The sequence below is a fragment of the Oncorhynchus kisutch genome, linkage group LG13, assembly GCF_002021735.2.
Source record: "Oncorhynchus kisutch isolate 150728-3 linkage group LG13, Okis_V2, whole genome shotgun sequence".
In the NCBI taxonomy this organism is placed as follows: Eukaryota; Metazoa; Chordata; class Actinopteri; order Salmoniformes; family Salmonidae; genus Oncorhynchus; species Oncorhynchus kisutch.
The window spans coordinates 41,168,132-41,189,247 of record NC_034186.2 but is presented as its reverse complement, the minus strand read 5'-3'; the positions used below and the strand labels follow the sequence as shown (position 1 = coordinate 41,189,247).

General features: G+C 42.8%; 1 protein-coding gene across 3 annotated transcripts in view; it reads right to left on the bottom strand.

The window, feature by feature from the left end:
* The window catches only part of LOC109902371 (homer protein homolog 3), a 50,252-nt gene that overhangs the window by 10,583 nt on the left and 18,553 nt on the right, over window positions 1–21,116 (bottom strand). For 2 of the 3 annotated variants that reach the window (XM_020498665.2, XM_020498667.2), the window contains 6 exons: window positions 16,318–16,474; window positions 15,569–15,700; window positions 15,356–15,463; window positions 11,125–11,133; window positions 6,592–6,728; window positions 4,988–5,144 (listed from right to left, as the gene is read on the bottom strand). In XM_020498665.2, the coding sequence (XP_020354254.1) occupies window positions 4,988–5,144; window positions 6,592–6,728; window positions 11,125–11,133; window positions 15,356–15,463; window positions 15,569–15,700; window positions 16,318–16,474 (700 nt within the window). The remainder of the gene's footprint in view (window positions 1–4,987; window positions 5,145–6,591; window positions 6,729–11,124; window positions 11,134–15,355; window positions 15,464–15,568; window positions 15,701–16,317; window positions 16,475–21,116) is intronic. The other variant, XM_020498666.2, reaches the window with a different exon arrangement.

Sequence of the window (21,116 nt, the reverse complement as noted above, 5' to 3'; positions counted from 1 at the left end):
TTGGAACTTTAGTTTGCCATGATATGGCTACTATATTGTGATCACTACATCCAATGGATTTGGATACTGTTTTCAAGCACATTTCTGCAGCATTAGTAAAAATGTGATCAACACATGTTGATGATTTCATTCTTGTGCTGTTTGCAACTACCCTGGTAGGTTGACTGATAACCTGAACCAGGTTGCAGGCACTGGTTACAGTTTGAAACTTTTTCATGAGTGGGCATCTTGATGAAAGCCAGTCAATATTTAAATCACCCAGAAAATCCAGTTTCAACTGTTCAGAGCTGCCCTTCATAATGTCATTAAAAACCACATAGTCTACGATTGAGTCGAGATCCATGTCCTGCCGTAGTACATTCGGGAGCAGCTTAGTAATGTAATTTACTCGATCTCCGGGATAGGACATTGTTTTTGCACCAGGAACAGTCACATTTCTTATCATGGAGCTGCCCAAAATCATGGCTGGCGAGAAGGACGATGAAATCCACCAACTCCTGCTCGATCCAGAGCAGGGCTGGAAGGTTGCCGATGTCAACTTTTAAATCGTAGGGGATGGAGTAGGAGTAGGCACAGCGGCCGCAGAAACACAGGTACCCCCAGCGATGGGCCTCTCGTTGGGAGTGAAGACTGCTTTGCAGGAGGCCACTGTCTTCGGCTTCCACAGCTCGTGACATGCGACAATCATTGATTCCGATGCTCCTCTTGCTGTGCTCCTTCGACTCCGCTGTGCTCCTTCGACTCCGCCAGTAGGATAACGACAAATGACAAGACGGAGATGCATCCAACATGCGCGAACGCCGCCCAGCCACCGGCGTAGAAAAGGTCAACATTCCACACTGCGTTTTCCCCGGTTACTTACATAGACTGGCGACCTGCATGATCAAGGAAGCCACCTCAAGCCAATAATCATTTTGGAAGTTATCATTCTGAAACTTTGCACAAGTACTGTTGCCCTCTTGTGTTTTTCACTGAAATCGGCAAATTGGTGAAGTTATACATTTTGAATGGAATAACTATATATAAAATACCAAAATGGTATTCTAACACAACCCCTAAAAAAAGGAGAAAAAACATGAAAAAAAATACATGTATAAAATAACACTTTCAATATTTGGAAGACCCACAGTCCTCTACACAATATTGTGCTGCTGATGCCAGGTGCCATAGCAGTCTCTTTCTGCTGTAAAGCAGTTGGTCACCAAGCAAGTGGTGCAGGTGATGGGGGACTTCATTTTGCAAAGAACACAGAGACGCCTACATGCTGTGCCCTTTTGGCCCTGAGGCACATCCATGCCTGCAGAAATACATTTGGGCAGATGAACACCACTTGTGGCAGGAGCTGGATGAACCAGCTTCAGTGGGGGATGGACACCTTGGCACTGGGGGCTGCCATTCGGAGTCAGTGTCACTGTGAAAGAAAATGTTCAGTTAGAATAGTTTCACATATGAGCCCTGTATCAACAGGTGTAATAAACAGATATATAAATATATATATATATATATATATATATATATATATATATATATATATATATATATAGAGTACAGGGAACATAAGGTTGAATATATTATTATAGACCTGCTAGATCTACTGTCTCATTTATATTATGACAGACCAGCTAGATCTACTGTCTATTTCATATTATGACATTTCAGCTAGATCTACTGTATATTATATTATGACAGACCAGCTAGATCTACTGTCTTTATTATATTACAACAGACAAGCTGTATCTACTGTCTCCATTTCACTTTGGCCATTGCTGTGGGCCTGCCCTCCCCTCAACAGCCTCAAATAGGCTATTTCATTTCACAAATAATATTTTATATTATTAATTTCAAACAACAGCTTTGGTATGAGAAAAACTTACCAGCTGAAGATGCGCTTTACCAAAACAATGCTGTGCATAACATGCGTGGCTCCTTCTGGTATGAATCTTCAATGGCGAATGAACCTCTTTATGCCGGAGTTTACTACATGGGTTGATCTTCCAACACATAAATATTACATATTGCCGTTTACCTCAGCTCATTGGCTATCTACCCAGCTAGATTTCAAGACGATCAGTGGTCATTGGGTTAAAATACAGTCAATCAACAAAACAGAGGTCATATCATTGGTGCACAATGATGTCATTACTTGTTGTCTTCAAATCGGTTTCTTTCAGTCAATACGTCCCGCGAAATGATCCATCAGGTTTGGTTGTGTTACAAACAAAGCAGTTGATTGCAATGAAACCAAACATGACTGGAAAAGTCCCGTTTAGTGTGTGTATTTACATCGAATCTGTCGTCGAAAATGGAATGAGACGGAATTCACGACACAAGCGGTTCACAAAATGTTTCGTGTTAGGCTATAAAAATGGATTTGATCAAACAAAAGACCATTCATTGTGTAACAATGAGCATTGGGATTGCAAACAGAGGAAGATCGTCAAAGGTAAACAATTTATTTTATTGCAGTTTGTGATTTTGTTACGCCTGTGCTAGTTGAAATAGTTGTTCAGATAATCGCATCGTATTCTCTGCCCAAAACAAATAGTGAAAATCTGTTTCTCTTGACCATCGTGTGCGCTGCCATTTGTTTCCTTGAGGCCAATCCACTGAGGAAAATCACGAGAGAAAAGTTACAACAGATATTACAGGAATTTCCCCTTGAAATCAGACATGTCCGTGGTAAGGACAACTTGGTTGCTGATTGTCTTTCTAGGGTGGGCAGTCAATTTATTATGACTGCACGTTTTTCCATATTGGAGATGAGTTTTGTTTTGGTTGTGCTCCTTTCAAGGGGATGAGAGTTATAGAAGCGTCTTGTCCTTCCCTGTTTCTTAAAACGTGAGAGTTTTAGGCAACTATAGAAAGAAAAAGAAAATATATAAAAAAAGATTGTAAAATAACATCTCTATATATCTATACAGTTGAAGTCGGAAGTTTACATACACTTAGGTTGGAGTCATTAAAACTTGTTTTTCAACCGCTCCATAAATTTCTTGTTAACAAACTATAGTTTTGGCAAGTCAGTTAGGACATCGTCTTTGTGCATGACACAAGTAATTTTTCTAACAATTGTTTACAGACAGATTATTTCACTGTATCACAATTCCAGTGGTTAGAGCGTTGGTTTCTGGATCGAATCCCCGAGCTGACAAGGTAAAAAGCTGTTGTTCTGCCCCTGAGCAAGGCAGTTAACCCACTGTTCCCCGGGCGCAGAAGACGTGGATGACGATTATGACCCCCCCCCCCCGCACCTCTCTGATTCAGAGGGGTTGGGTTAAATGCAGAAGAATTTCAGTTGTACAACTGACTAGGTATCCCCCTTTACTTTCCTTTTATTAATTGCTGGACGGATTTATTTGACCTACTTTTACAAATAAATTGTGACTCAAAGGTTTGAATTCCACATATGCTCATGTGGGGAGTAACAGTGATTAAAAGAGAGAAACTATTAACCCCTTGAAATCAAAACTTTTACTTGATGCCAATTATCTTCACTTTAACACCAGACAGGAACATGGTTAGAATTGTATAACAAAACAGACTTGTTATTTGAAAACTGAAGTTTGCATGGGTTTGTGCTCAGCCTTCGCAATTACCATCTCTCCCTTTATATCTCCTCCGCATCTTCAGAGTGAATTTCAAAGTGGCCCTTTAAGATTCCATGTCATGCCATCCAGCAGCGCTTGAGAAAGCTGCTCTAAGGGCATCTAGCATTCCGATAGGACCCAACCCCATCCTGTCAAATCCATGTGACAGCAAGTCCCCGGGGGAATGATGTTACTGGTTGCTCACAACAGCCCTTTCACACCACCGCTGACAACATAGACAACAGTATTACTGATGACACCTGAAGCCAATCTAAACCCAACATACAAGTACATGAAAATAGTCCCTTCTGAAATTCTCCTTTCATCTCTAAAACAGTTATCAAATTGCCTTGCAGGAAAATGAATAGGAGCTCAAGTCAAATACATTATGGTGAAATTACCTGAAAAGAGCTTGTATGAACAATGTTAGCATTTTGAGAGAACCAACAAATGGGATTTTAAAACAGTGTGCACTCTACTGTCCCTTGGTATAGTTTTTATTTAAAAAGGACTTCCTCGCTTCGCTCCTACCGCATCTCAGCTACTGTCTACAGTGCAAGGCAAGACATGAGAGAGTAGGCTGGGGACCAGAGCATCTCTGCAGTGTCAGAGATACCCCCGAAAATAAACCGACCCCTTCAGTAAAGCGCGTCTACCGCTTGGAGAGCCTGGAGAGGAAAGGGCTTACTTTAAATGGTGGCTTGGTAGAAAATCCTAGCCAATGTCTTGCCTGCTCTCCCTCTGGGTGATTTGTCATTTCCTCCACATCTAGGGCAGGGGGAAATAGGGTGTCCTGTCCTCAAACTGCTTCACCGCCCCGCCAAGCCCTGGAGACATGGTCTACTTCCAACCACCTGGTTGACTTTGTTGCAGAAGTGGATAACCTTAGCTTTTTTTTGGACTGAGATGGATGTTGTTCCCCTCGGTGCCTGAAGCTAAAATAGGACTGTTGACAGCTAATTTCTTCCAGAAGATGTTACGCTGGTACTTTAATCTGCCACATGAAAGAACCTCAATAAGCTTGACCAAGGACACATCTCTTTTTCCAATTAAGTTTAAATTAAGCTAAACACATTTCTCCCTCTGATTATCCAGGCACATCAACAGTGATACATAAAAAATGTTATCAAACCGGTGGAACCTGCAGCCAAATGTCAGGACAGTCCTTTGACATAACCCCAGTTTAACTACCATGTGACCACTGATCTTCAGTAGATCTTCATATGATGTTGCTTTGAGAATGGTCTTTCTCATGGGCACGATCCCACTTTGACCACCAAAGTGGCAAAGTGTAAGGGTTACCCCCTCTTTAAACCTAATAATCTACCATTATGGATCCAGACCAGTTAGCTGGGATGCAGACAACCGGAATAGCAGTGGTCTGTCACCGTAACTCTTACCTGATCTCGGAGCCTGCCAGTCTCCTCCTGATACTCAGCCAGCTGTTTCTTCCACTCTTCCACGCCCGTGTTAGCCTCGTGAAGCGCCGCCACTAGCTTAGCGTTGCTATCCTGCAGGGTGAACAGCTCTGCCTCCAGGTTAATCTCACATATGGACCTGGAGGGAAAAACCAAATCAGAAGATAAGTGCACCATGATCAGACAAATCAGAGGTCATAGTCAGGTGCAAAGTACTGCTCCCCAAGTGGTATACAGTACAGCTATTAAGTGGTTTTAGAATTCCTGTCATGCCAGAATGTGGGACCATTAGAGTCATTATATTGAATGGACAAGAGCTTTCAAATAATTTGCGGGAGATGGGAAAATTCCAAACAGTCTTCTAAGACCAGCATCTTCTAAAGTACTGAGGCCTCAGGCAAAAAACCACCCCCATGCCGTTTCTAACTGTCTGCCAACTACCAACCAACTCACCATAGCAACAGGCACAAAAAAAACATACAACTCTCATTACATGCAAGAAAAGAACAAGGAGGGTTTGTCAAAGAACATTTTAAAATTGTATATTATGTGCTTGGGTGGGATGGAATGGTGTCTGAATGGCTCTGCTGTAGAGCCTCATTAATGACCATGTTTTAACTGCACATGACTCAGCCTCATACAGGTCAGTGGCCACCTGTCATTGGGCTCAACCTCCCACTCACAACAACCTCCACAATAGGAGAAACCATACCGCCTAGGGCCATGGCTTGATTTTGCTAGTATATTTCCACAGCTAAAACGCATCCCATACACTCTATATAGGAGTTATTATCTAATGGTTTGCTTTAAGCACTAATCTGCTTTCCTCTCGCCACGCACGCTCCTTCCTCCCTAACGTAGCGGTGAGTTAAATCGTGTGCGACAGTTTCCCGGGTCACATCATCCTATTAAGTGAGCTCAGCGTCCGTGTTCCTTTCCATTCACTTAGGCACCATATATCCCATGTTCTAAAAAGGCTTCACCTCTGCCATTGTGATCACATTGACGCTTTCGCACCACAAGCCACTGAACCTCTATCATCATCTGGCACGTTAGCGCAAACTCTGCCCCAGAAATCAGATGACGGGGAACACGCACTATGCCTGGCGACACGTGATAGCTGCTCAGTGACTCACTTGGTAACCCAACAGTTGCACGACAACACCAGATAGTGGGAGACAATAGGCTACATTTACATTTTACATTGAAAATGTCACACCATGCTACCGCAATTAAAATAAAATGTCACAATCTGGTGCCAGCTAATTTGAAAGGTTATTTGAAGACACCAATGTGACTTCACACCGACGGGGTGGCACATTATTACCATTTGGAGAAATATAGTGTGCACTGTATGCTTTACATTTTATACATGGTCTACAGTATTTAAATTGAACCTTCATTTAACCAGGAAGTCACACTGAGCTCAGAATACCTCTTTCCCAAGGGAGACCTAGTCACTGTAAACAATGACGATGGTGGCACAATGGAAGTAGACTTTTTTGGATCTCATTGTGTAACTACGAGGTGTGTGTTTGGCAAACTGCTGTGTTCAGGGGGGGGGGGGGGCTGTTCCATAACATTACCCTTCAGACAGCATCTTCTTAATGCGCTCCTTCTCCGACGTCAGCTGCTCCATGTCGGCGCTCTTGCTGCGGAACAGCTTGTCCTCGGGTCCGTTGACAGTCAGCAGCGGTGGCGAGTGGCGGTCCTCTGATAAGTCCTGGGGGACCACAGGGACATGATTAGTGACAGGAAGGATATCATGGAAATGAGTTACCCGGACACCTCCAATCCTACTGTATGTTCAACTCTTCCTTGTTGTCAAAGCTCAATGAAGCTGACCACAACTACTCTACATTATGAAGCGAAGGGGTGGTCAACCAGCCTCCTGCAGAGCTACTGAGTATGCAGGTTTTTGCTCAAGCCCTACTCTTACACACCTGATTCTACTAATTAGCTGCTCAGTAAGACTTTGATATGCTTAATTGGGTGTGTTACAACATGAGGTGTTCCAAAAGCCTGCATATCCCAGTGGCTCTCCAGGAGGTGAGTTAGCCAAACCTGACATAACTCTAGAACGGCCTAACAGGCCTAAGGATTGGTTTAGACAAACCAGGGCTCACTTCAATATGTTTTTAATACAAATGTGAGCTCTTGGTTAAAATCGTGGATGAATAAGTGATGTGTCCATCTCATGTGTCTTTCTGAACTAACAGACCACACATAGGGATCTCTCTCTGATATCTCTGTCTGTATCTGAATTTGGTGTGGTTGTTACGGGAATTAAAGGGATACTTCGGGATTTTGGCAATGAGGCCTTTTATCAACTTCCCTAGTCAGACGAACTCGTGGATACCATTTTTATGTCTGTGTGCAGTTTGAAGTAAGTTGCTATCTAGCGCAATTGCTAACTAACATGAGTGCAATGACTGGAAGTCTATGGGTATATATATTAGCATGGTAGCAGATACCCATAGACTTCGTCATTGCGCTAATGCTAGTTTGCATTGGCTCGCAAAACTACCTCCAACTTCCTTCATACTTGACACAGAGACATACAAATGGTAACACGAAGCATCCTTTAAGAAAACATGAACGCTTAAAATAAAGACTGCGCATGTCCTACAGTGTTCCCATTCAATTCAAATAATTTGTTTGGATCTGAAAAGGGAGCGGAATGACTATTCATTTCACACTGCATATCTCTATTTGTCATAGCTATTCCCCTGCCAGTTGGAGCATTGACATTCAGGGGCTGTACAATGAGACAGAAACAGGGCAGCTCAGCATTTCTGATGTGAGTAGATATTTATTGTTCGAGGGACATCCAAACTGTTAAAAAAAATTCTGTATTAGTATTGTACCGTTTCTGTTACCTGACAAAGATAAATGGTTGAAACATTAGCCCTCGTTAGTACAATAAAATGACAGGAAGAAGATGACAAGCTGTCACTATAGATTCAGACACCTCATTCAAAACAACAGGTTGCCAAAAGTAATTATGTCATTTATCAACCTCCATACTGATGTAGGATCTTAATTTGAGCCACTTTGCTAAATAACCCTACAGAAACAGGAAGTGTGAATTATTGTGGGGCTTATAATTATTGGACGTTTTTGTAAGGGTTTTCCATAAAGGGAAAATCAAGTCTGACATTTCAAAGTGAAAATTACAAACTTCAGAAGCCTTGCAGGAAATTCTCCTGCAACAGGGTGATCAAATGAAGATCCTACATCTGTATCCGCAACGCAGGTTCAAAGTTGAACAAGCAACCATGGGGAGCCACACAGCTGCTAAACGCATTACTTTGTAGAGCATGAAGCAGCATATGGCTCTTTCCTTTTAAAATGATTTAAATTCGAAGGAACATTGCCCCAGTTGCAATGCTTCCTTTCATTTGTATGCTAGTGGATACTGAAAGACAATTCTCTGTATTGTACAGTGCATTCTGAAAGTATTCAGACCCATTGACTTTTAGCACATTTTGTTAAATTATAGCCTTATTATAAAATGGATTAGAGAAATGTTTTCCCTCAATCTACACACAATACCCTATAATGACAAAGTGAAAAGCGGGTTTAATACATTTTTGCAAATGTATTTAAAATAAAAAGCAGAAATGTCTTATTTACATCAGTAAACCTTTGCTATATGAGACTCGAAATTGAGTTCAGGCACATCCAGTTTCCATTGATCATCCTTGAGATGTTTCTACAACTTGATTTTCCACTTGTGGTTAATTCAATTGATTGGACAGGATTTGGAAAGGCACACACCTGTCTATTTAAGGTTCCACAGTTGACAGTGCATGTCAGAGCAAAAACCAAGCCGAGGTCGAAGGGATTGTCCGTAGAGCTCCGAGACAGGATTGGGTCGAGGCACAGATCTGTGGAAGGGTACCAAAAAATGTCTGCAGCATTGAAGGTCCCCAAAACCACATTCTTAAATGGAAGACGTTTGGAACCACCAATACTCTCCCTAGAGCTGGCCGCCCGGCCAAACTGAGCAATCGGGCGAGAAAGGCCTTGGTGGCCAAGAACCTGATGGTCACTGACAGCGTTCCAGAGTTCCTCTGTGGAGATGGGAGAACCTTCCAGAAGCACTCCACCAATCAGGCCTTTGTGGTAGATTGGCCAGAAGGAAGCCACTCCTCAGTAAAAGGTACGACAGCCAGCTTGGAGTTCGCCAAAAGTTACCTAAAGGACTCTCAGACCATAAGAAACAAGATTCTCTAGTCTAATGAAACCAAGATTGAACTCTTTGGTCTGAATGCCAAGTGTCACGTTTGGTGGAAACCTGGCACCATCCCTTAGGTGAAGCATGCTGTTGGAATGTTTTTCAGCTGCAGTGACTGGGAGACTAGTTGGGATCAAGGGAAAGATGAACGGAGCAAAGTAGAGTGAGATCCTTGATAAAACTTACTCCAGAGTGCTTAGGGCCTCAGACTGGGGTGAAGATTCACCTTCCACAGGACAGTGACCCTATGCACAGAGCCAAGACAATGCAGGCGTGGCTTTGGGACAAGTCTCTGGCTTTGGGACAAGCCAGAGCCCGGACTTGAACCCGATCGAACATCTGAAAATAGCTGTGCAGCGATGCTCCCCATCCAACCTGACAGATCTTGAGAGGATCTGCAGAGAAGAATGGGAGAAACTCCCCAAATACAGGTGTGCCAGGCTCGAGGTGTCATACCCAAGAAGACTTGAGGCTGTAATCACTGCCAAAGGTGCTTCAACAAAGTACTGAGTAAAGGGTCTGAATACTTATGTAAATGTGAGTTTTTTACATTTTTTTAATTATAAATTAGCAAAAAATTCTAAAAACCTGTTTTAGCTTTGTCATTATGTGGTGTTGTGTGTAGATTGCGGGGAAAAGCAATTTAATACATTTTAGAATAATGTAACAAAATGGTTGTTAGCCTTTTTTAATTTCGTAAGACATTTTACTTATTTGCTAGAGCCAGGCCAAATAATTTGAGGAATAACTGTTTGTGATTAGAAAACTTAGAAGAACCATACAAACGTCAGCACACAGCGTCCAGGGGGTGAGCACGCTCTACCACTACGGGGCAGTTTAGTTGACGCAAAGTAAGACATTCTCGTGTTCCAATTGTTTGTTTAGGTAGCGTGAATCGTTGTTGTTCACACAGAGGTGAAGTGCGGAATAATTGAAGGAATGAATCCGAGCCTCACGCTTATCACCTGTGGAAGGCGGGGCTTCCAGTGAGCCGTGGATTTAATTGGCCTTGTCAGGAGTGATTGTAGATCCTTCAACTGAAGTCGTGAGAGTTCGACACCCCATAAGTATATTGTACCAAAGTTGACTGACTGAAAGGGAACTAAACTTGAGCTCGACAAGTGCAGAGTGCATCGGTGAGGCATTACACCCCTGCACTCAGAAAATCTTGTATTATTAATTAGTCTCAGAGTCAGCCTGTGTGTATTCCCCCCAAGGAAGTTGTTTCTATGACCTAGCTACTCCCTCACTATACTTAAAAAACGTGGATAAAAAAAATGCACAGGGCCAGCATTCAAAACAGAGCTGGCGCTAGCTAGGTCCAAAAGTGAAGAGCAAGAAATCAAAGCTAAGACAACTCCACACACCAAAGTCAATGGCTAGGGAGCACAGTTCTCTAAATTATTCACAATGTGGATCATGTTTAAGTAATAATGGATTACAAATTTCCAACAGTTTTCCCTCATCGTTGACTAGTGCATTCCAATAGGAGCAAGTGCAAACATACGACAGTACTACATCCTAACGAGCGGAATAGCTCATTAGGTTTGTAATTCAAATGATGATATCGCAAGTGGAATCTTTTCCCTTAAAATGTACAGACCGTTTGTATTTGATCATGGGATGATATGCTTTTTTTTCTCTCTTTCCCGCTCTCCAAATCTACCCTCTTCATACTGCAACTGCATTATTGAGAACAATGTCTCATGGAAACACTAGGGGTTCTTCTAGGAACTCCCAAGTCCCATTGAAAATGCCTCATGAAGTAGGCCATCTGGGATGTGATGAGGAGAATGCCTTTGGAATAACGTGCAGGGAGTGCGCTCTCCGTGCCAGTCGGCAGCAGAGAGAAAAGAGGTGTAATAGACATGACACTAACCTGAGAGAGCTGTGAGATGAGCAAGCAGATGGTGGATCAGTGGCAGCGAGGCAGAGGGCACCCGCGTGGGGGGAAAAGAGAATAGGTGAAAAGAGAGAGAAGTGTGTTTTCATGAACAGAGCTTAAAAAAAAAGAGAGCAATAATCAGCAATATTTCAGTGTCATACTGTCTGCTCCGGTGCACACCATTTTATGCAACAACAAAAAACAACCCTAAAACAAAGATAGTCGCTGGTTATGCTTTATTTCAGTCAGCTATTCCCTTGATATTTTGTAATTACATTGTATAATGATAATTACATGCCAATTTCCTTTTGGATTCTGTGAGACTCATTGAAATTTGGTTCTAGGTAATTACTAATCGTGTAGAATGAAGTACCCATTGTTACAACAATTTCTCTAGGAAAATATCATATATAGTAGGGCTATAGAATAAAGCTCTGAGTTTCATGACCATAAAAGGAAGAGGATGAGATGATTAAAAACTATACATTTTCATTTCAAACAGATATAAAATATTAAACCAAAGTTATAACCCTGTGCTACCGCAAACCAAGTACATCACCAATGTTTACTTATTTATCATTCTTTGTCAAACCTATTTTCCTTGCTTTATACTTTTCCTTTACACTTGGTTTCCTTGAGACCCTGAACCAGCATTATTAATTAATAAGCCCTTGCATCAGAGGCATATTTCGGTACATGCCGGCTCTCTTTGTGGGTTCTTAATGGTGAGGTCATATTAATTATAGACAACCGTCGTACTCGAGCACAACCATCTGCCCTTTTCATATGGCTGCCATCATGTGTAGCCCTGGTTCACAGGGAAGTTCCTAGCTCCTGTCATGAATGACCATGATGCGCCTACAGCATGACGCGACCCCTACTGAGACTTCACATCTCAGTAGACAAACGTGGCTTCCTCTCCTTATCTCCTTTCTGTCATCTGCTCTGACAAAAAATGTGAAAGAAGTGGACAGGTGAAAGCTAATTCCCAATAGACATCAAGCATATTGCTTCCACCTATCAGATACGAAGCCGAGGATGAAAGTAATATACTTTAGACTGTTGAGATGCACCCTAACCACATAGCTCTGCATCAGTGGGAGTGTGCTGCTGCCTTGGAGGCAGTGAAAGAAGTGGGTGTACCCATGCTATTTGTCAGTGGCCAGGGCTTGTAAGGTTTGGAGTGTGGTGAATTAATACAATAGGAGAGGTACCAAAACCTGGAGCATCAACAACGCTTCTATTGTAGCTGTCCCTCCAGCTACAAAATAAAGTCACTACTAAGCTTTTCAACACTAAAATACAGGACCTCCAGACAAAGATTTTACAGTTATATCACAGACGTGACAACACGTCTGCCATAACCATAATGACTTAAGTCAATTACAATAATTATTTCATGAAGTGGTCCGCCGTGTGTATGCTAAATGTCGGCATATATTTCATACATGAAACTGCACCACTTGTGTTTAATTCATAGAACACAAATCGATACGTTTGACTTATCTTATCTTAAGTCAAACAGAAAGCCAAAGTCAGACTGTGTGTGTGTGTGTGGCTGAAAGGACAGAGATGAGTGCACTCTAGATGGAGGAGAGGAATGAGTCAGTGAACTGTACAAAGAAATGCGCTGTGCTCCAGCCAGTTTCCTAGGTGACCCCACTGCAATTACATTATACATTCCCACAGTAGCCAAAGGAATGTTTCCGCCTGGTGTCAACGGACACGGGGGCATAGTTTGTTGAACTAATGTGATAAAAACAGAGTGAAATCAGATCACATCAAAATAAGCCCAGCTGTAAGATGTGCCTTGTAAAACATGACTCGAGAATATCACAAACCAGGAAAGCTATGAAGAAGAATGTACCGTTGTTTCTGCTGTATTGTTGAAGTTGTGTCACATTTATGAATACCCAAACAATGACTTCCCGGGGTATCTACTCTATACCGCCCATTGTTCATAGTCATGCATAATAGGAATTCATGCCAGTAGAATGCCGCCTAACGCCTGTTTATCTCAATATGCTAAACAGCGGGGCTATTGTACAGTTACACAAAGGCTCTGGTTGGCTGTAGACAGTATGGACAACTGCTTCCCCCGTGACTAGCGCTATTCTGAAAAAAAAAAGATGTTTGCCTTATACTGTTGGCAGCTACTCATGTTCACTGGCTTGTTGTTAGTGGTTTGCAGCACACACACACAGCTCTCATTCAATGCATGTTGGTACCAAAACAAATAACCAAAATGGCCCTAGCACTTATCAAACGATGGATTACAATTACTTTGCTGAAATAGCCATTCAAATGAATTGGACGAGCCATCGATTCAGGTTGGCTCTGTAACAACGAGCTGTATAACAATGTGATTTCCAAACGCGATTAGTTTGTATTTACATAGTTTGCGCGGTGTATAAATTGTGTCTCCCGCCCACATTGGCTCAAGCTGTCATTATTTATACAGCAAATCCTTCAAACGTAACCTAGTGATAATATATCCCATATTAATTCCCAAGAAACAAACAACCCTAATGCCTTTCAGCACACAACATGGTACAAGAGAATCTTTGGAGGAATAGCCACGGGAAGTAGTTTGCGGTGGGGGTGCTGCGTTATTTTTTAGCAGACAGGAGGGAAGCAGAAAAAAATGATTGTTCGCACTGAAGACGTCTATATCAGTCCACTAATACAGGACTAATAAAGGCCCAGTGCACCACTTTTGTGAAAATGTTTTTCCAAAAATGTATTTGAGTGTTTACCAGCTTTTGTAACTGATAATTATCTGTACAAAAAAGTTAATCTGATTATATTTATGGAATATAAAAATACTTGCTTGATATAGCTTATGTTTTCTAGTTTCTTAAAATACTTATTTCTATGTGAAAACTGAAATGGTCTATTCATTCCTTTTCCATTTTAGCAGACGCTCTTATTCAGAGCAACTTAAAGTAGTGAGTGCATGAATTCACATACTTTTTCGTACTGGTCCCCTGTGGGAATCAAACCCACAACCCTAGCATTGCAATCACCATGATCTATCAACAACCACATCACCACAAACCAGCTGATGTCTCAATGTACTCAATTACTGTATTGTGCATTGTTTTTCTTCATGGTGAGGGAAAGTTTACAGGTACAAACCTACATGACCAGCCTACATACATGTACATTTACATGAAGTGGTTTGTAAGAACGGTAAATTAATGACCGCACAAAAATTAGTTGTTTTCCATGTTATTTGATCAAGAAAATATACAAATTTGATGTGGATGTTTTGTGTCTTTGTCCATTACTTTGCGCGTTTTTTTGTATTTTTGTATTTATTTTTTGTGATATCCAATTGTGATCTTGTCTCATCGCTGCAACTCCCCAACGGTCTCGGGAGAGGCAAAAGTCTAGTCATTCTTCGAAACATGACCCGCCAAACCGCACTTAACACCCGCCCGTTTAACCCGGAAGCCAGCCACACCAATGTGTTGGAGGAAACACAGTTCAACTTGACGACTGAAGTCAGCCTGCAGGTGCCCGGCCCACCACAAGGAGTTGCTAGAATGCGATGAGCCATGTAAAGCCCCTAACCCGGATGACGCTGGGCCAATTGTGCACCGGTCATGGCCACTTGTGACAAGGCCTGGGATTGTCTGTAGTGATGCCTCAAGCACTGCCTTAGACCACTGCGCCATTCGGGAGGCCCCAACTTTGCACCTTCTGATGTAAATGTTTGAACAGTGAAAAAATATATATATATTAATAAAAATAAAGAATAAATTGAAAAAAATATTGTTTAACAAATTTAGTGCACTGGGCTTTGAAAGTTTCTTCAAGTGCAGTCGCAAAAACCATCAAGCGCTATAATGAAACTGGACTGGCTCTCAGAGTTCAAATAACAGACACATCTCAACATCAACTGTTCAGAGGAGATCGCGTGAAATCAGGCCTTCATGGTCGAATTGTTGCAAAGAAACCACTACCAAAGGACACCAATAATAATAAGAGAATGGCTTGGGCCAAGAAAGACGAGCAATGGACATTAGACCGGTGGAAATCTGTCCTTTGATCTGGAGTCCAAATTTGAGATTTTTGGTTCCAACCACCGTGTCTTTGTGAGACACACACACACACACACACACGGTCCTTAGGGGTAGCACTGCTACGCCATGTGCTTATCTGTCATGCCTCAGCAGTCTACTTATGAGAATAATCGAACAACTGCAATTCCAGGCCTCACCTGTGGAGCGGCGATATTCAGCGCAGGGTTGGTCAGTTCAAATTTCTCCTGTGATTTCTCCCTTGCAAGACGCGCTGCTTCTTTCACTTCCTTGAACTGGTCTGAAAACTATGGAAGAAAAAGTTAAATATAAGTATCAGAGTAATTCGTCAACCAGTGTGCATTATAAATGTGTTTCTTCTGAATTTGAGACAGTCTATAGTGGTGACTAACCTGCTGAAGCTGTTGCTCGGTGGCAAAGCCCAGGCCATACACGGTGTTGGCGCGGCTGTCAGCCCACTGGCCAAACTTCTGGGAGGTTTTGGTGAAGGTCATGTTGGGGGTGATGGTGCTGTTGATGATGGCCTATGATGGATGGCAGAGGCCATGAAATAAATCAACCGCTTATTTCTAATCAACAAAGCAACAAAGGAAAACTTCACACATCACTGCTTGATTCTGCCACCTTGCCTGGGGCCTACTGATAATAAATTCACAGAGAAAAACAACATTACCAACACATCAGACAAAGGCATTATTGTACAAAATGTACTAAATTGCAGACGTGTCTAAAGTTCACCATTTCCCTTTTTAATCCATCAACCCATTCAGTGAGTGAGAGAGCATTAACATTCTCATTGAGTAAGGACATCCACTCACTCTAGTACTGACAAAAACCTAAGCAAAATAATAAGATGTGTGCTGACTACCTTTGAAGCACCCTTTGTAGGACAAGCATAGGGAGGCAGGACTAGAAAATGTTACATGCTCATTAGTCAAGAGCAGGCCAGCTCCCCTATAATGTGTGTGTTGGGAAGCAGCCAAGGGTACACCTAACTACCCTCTACCAGACATGACACAGCAGGTCCTTACTAATGGTGTTACTCAAAGGGGACTCTGCTGTTCAATCATATTGCATCAAAGGCAATCTGGACAATGAGGACCATGTTGGTAAGAGAGAGCCAGCGGGGTTCACATCTCACCTTGGTGCCCCCCACACTGATGATGCGGTACACACTCCGATTGGCATCGTAGAAGAAGGAGACAGTGACGGCATGCTTGCTGGCCGGAAGCCAGTTCCTCTTGGTGGCCGGGTCTATCTGGAAGACGTGCGCTCTGGCACTGAAGATGGGTTGTTCCCTTCAGGGGAGAAACACACAATGCTATTTAGCAATGCAGCCCAGTCACTCACTGCCATTCTCTTCTAAGACATGGAGGTGAAATGGAGGACGTATGCACGTTACAGTTACATGATTCCATTGCTGCCAGTCAAGCTGTGGGAGGGGAGCCCCTTTTTGAGATTCACACTCGGATTCATTTTGAGCCCTGGAAATGGCTCTCTTTCAAATGAACCACCACAACGCATTAACAACTTAAAGGCCAAACAAACAAAATAGTTCTGAATAGAAAATGTTCTGCAGAGGTACATATTGCTCAGACATTCCCATCTTTTAAATGGATGGTATTTCATTATTTTTTATAGCCTGTGGGTATTGTTGTGGGTTTAGGTTAGGAGTGACCTAGTGTAGCAAGCATGAAATAAAGTCCTGATGCTAGATCTTCTACCTACTGGTAAATAACTCTACTGCACTGTTCAACCAATCCAGTAAATGTGGAGGAGGAGTTAAGATGGAATGTCACATTGTTAATGTCCAAAAGCGTAAGTCGCACCCACAGACTCACTTTCCTTTTCCTCTGAAAATCGGGAACATCTGGTTGTTGGGTACTAGACAGAGGAAAGGCCAGGGTTTTTTCTGCCGTTTAAATCCTTGTGTCGTGCCACATAAGCATTTTATTTAAGTACAAACAGTGGAGAAAAACAGTGGAAGAATATGTAAGGATTGAAAAGCGTTTTCAGTGTAAACTTAAACAACTAAAACCAGATATAGAGTATGTAGAAAAGATAATGGATGTACACTCAGTGGCCAGTTTTTTCGCTCCAACAGACAGTGAGTTGCAGGCAGACAGGCATTCACTTACCGTTTGATTGAATGTTAGAATGGGCAAAACGAGGACCTAAGTGACTTTGAGCATGTTTTGATCGTCCGTGCCAGGCGCGCCGGTTCTAGTATCTCAGAAGCGTCCAGCCTCCAGAGCTTTTCACTTATGACAGTGTCTAGGGTTTACCGAGAACGGTGCGCAAAACAAAAAAACATCCAGTCAGTGGTAGTCCTGGAGGTGAAAACAACTTGTTAAAGGAGAATGGCACAACAGTGGTGTGCAGAACAATATCTCAGAACGCCCCGTTGATAATTATCACGGATCGGCTATTGAAGCAGATGACCACACAGGATTCCACTCTGATCAGCTAAAAACAAGAAGAAGTGGCTGCAGTGGGCATGTGATCACCAACACTGGACAATTGAAGAGTGGAAAAACATTGCCTGGTCCGCCGAATACCGGTTCCTGTTGTGTTATGCGTAAGTAGCATGAATCCATGGCCCCATCCTGCCTGGTGTCAACAGTACAGGCTGGGCGGTGGTGTGGGGATTATTTTCCTGGCATTGCTAGGTCCTTTGATACCAATTGATCAACATTTCCATACCCCAAAGAATTCAATATGTTATGGATGCAAAGTGGGTGGTCTGAGCCGGCACTAGATGGGTGTAACAATTTTTTTGTAATCTTTGAGAACTAACAAATCACCAAAATAAAAGCTAAACAGGGAGAATTGAAAATTCCTAAAACAATGAATTTAGCAGTATAGATTTTGTTATTATGTTTGATCAAAATAACACAGCATTAGCCATGGCAAAATGCATACAATGGCAGGAAATTAGCTTTAAACTGAAAACAATATTGCTATATTGTAGAATTGCAGGAAATTGGCTTAGAAATGCAAACATTTCTCTACCCCACCAAGATGGGGGCAGACCGCGCCACCCTGTTACGGCCCCTGCCACACCCACCGCCTAAGCTTTTGGATCCAGAAAAAACCTTGGAGGCTATCTGTTAAATTAACCTATATCAATGGATAGTGATTTGATATTTCCAGAAGCCAACTCATCCTCTAATTCAGGGCTTCGCAAACTCGGTCTTGGGGCCCCCTTGGGTGCACAATTTGGTTTTTGCCTCAACGCTACACAGCTGATTAGCACTACACACACTACACAGCTCATCAAGCTTTCATTATTTGAATCAGCTGTGTAATGCTAGGGCGAAGACCAAAATGTGCACCAATGCTGCAAGGCAAACGCAGCTGAACGTACTTCTGGTGTACCAAAATGCCATGACCCTGTCGGTGTGATCGAGGCGTAAAGGACATGCTGGTGGCGCAGTCACTTATGACCTATCGAAATCTCCCAAGGAACGTTTGGATGATGCCCGTGGTTTCTTCCCGTCACAATTGTGCGGCCTGTACAGGTATTAAAAAGTCCAACACCTTCAGATCGTTCATTACAAATAAAGAATACACGATCAATAGATTAATTGCCTGTGGATCTAACAATGTAGTGTATCTACTGTCTTGTCCATGCGGCTTGCAATACACTGGTATTCATTTTGCTCCTCCCTTCCTGTAGGCAGAAACTCAAACAGGATGTACCAACGCTGGTCTGACCAATCTGAATCCACATTTCAAGATAGTTTTGATCACGCAGACTGGGATATGTTCCGGGTAGCTTCCGAGAATAATATTGACGAATATACTGATACGGTGACTGAGTTTATCAGGAAGTGTATAGGAGATGTTGTACCCACTGTGACTATTAAAACCTTCCCTAACCAGAAACCGTGGATAGATGGCAGATTTCACGCAAAACTGAAAGTGCGAACCACTGCATTTAACCATGGCAAGGTGACTGGGAATATAGCAGAAAACAAACAGTGTAGTTATTCCTGCCGCAAGGTAATCCAACAGGCAAAATGTCAATATAGAGACAAAGTGGAGTCACAATTCAACGGCTCAGACATGAATGTATGTGGCAGGGTCTACAGACAATCACGGACTACAAAAGAAAAACCAGCTACATCGCGGACACCAACATCCTGCTTCCGGACAAGCTAAACACCTTCTTCACCCGCTTTGTGGATAACACAGTGTCACTGACGCAGCCCACTACGAAGGACTCTGGGCTCTCCTTCTCTGTGGCCGATGTGAATAAGACATTTAAGCATGTTAACCCTCGCAAGGCTGCCGGCCGAGACCGCATCCCTAGCCGTGTCCTCAGAGCATGCACAGACCAGCTGGCTGGTGTGTTTACGGACATATTCAAACTCTCCCTATCCCAGTCAGCTGTCCCCACATGCTTCAAGATGGCCACCGTTGTTCCTGTACCCCAGAAAGCTAAGGTAACTGAACTAAATGACTATCGCCCCATAGCACTCACTTCTGTCATCATGAAGTGCTTTGAGAGACTAGTCAAGGATCATATCACCTCTACCTTACCTGTCACCCCAGACCCACTTCAATTTGCTTACCGCCCCAATAGATCCATAGACGGTGCAATCGCCATCGCACTGCACACTGTCCTATCCCATCTGGACAAGAGGGATACCTATGTAAGAATGCTGTTCATTGACTATAGCTCAGCATTAAACACCATAGTACCCTCCAAGCTCATCATTAAGCTCGAGGCCCTGGGTCTGAACCCCACCCTGTGCAACTGGGTCCTGGACTTCCTGACCGGCCGCCCCCAGGTGGTGAAGGTAGGAAACAACACCTCTACTTCACTGATATTCAACACTGGGGCCCCACAAGGGTGTGTGCTTGGCCCCCTCCTGTACTCCCTGTTCACCACACATGATTGTGTGGCCAAGCAGGCATCCAACTCAATCATCAAGTTTGCAGACATCACAACAGTAGTTGTGGGAGTGTGATGCCAAGAAAATAACCTCTCACTCAATGTCAATAAAACAAAGGAGATGATCGTGGACTGCAGTGGAGAAGGTGGAAAGCGTAAAGTTCCTCGGCATACACATAACTGACAAACTGAAATGGTCCACCCACACAGACAGTGTGGTGAAGAAGGTGCAACAGAGCCTAAAAACCCTAAAACATTTACAGATGCACAATTGAGAGCATCCTGTCGGGCTGTATCACCGCCTGGTACGGCAACTGCACCGCCAGCAACCACAGGGCTCTCCAGAGGGTGGTGCGGTCTGCCCAACACATCACCAGGGGCACACTTCCTGCCCTCCAGGACACCTACAGCACCCTGTGTCACAGGAAGGCCAAAAAGATCCTCAAGGACAACAACCACCCAAGCCACTGCCTGTTCAACCTGCTATCATCCAGAAGGTGAGGTCAGTACAGGTGTATTAAAACTGGGAATGAGAGACTGAAAAACAGCTTCTCTCTCCAGGCCATCAGACTGTTAAATAGATATCACTAGCACAGAGGCTGTTGCCCTATATACATAGACTTTAAATCACTGGCCACTTTAATAAGTGGAACACTAGTCACTTTAACAATGTCACTTTAATAATGTTTGCATATCTTGCATTACTCATCTCATACGTATATGCTGTATTCTATTCTACTGCATCTTAATCTATGCCACTCTGACATTGCCCGTCCATATATTTATATATTTTTAATTCCATTCCTTTACTTAGATTTGTGTGTGTTAAGTATTTGTGGTGAAATTGTTAGATATTACTGCACTGTCGGAGCTAGAAACACAATCATTTCACTACACCCGCAATAACATCTGCTAAACACGTGAATGTGACCAATTACATTTGATTTATTTTGATTTATTACACGTAGGCAACTACGGTTGCGCAATAATAAGCATCGCAGTGCCATCTGAAGATATTACCTAAAATCACCAGACATTTT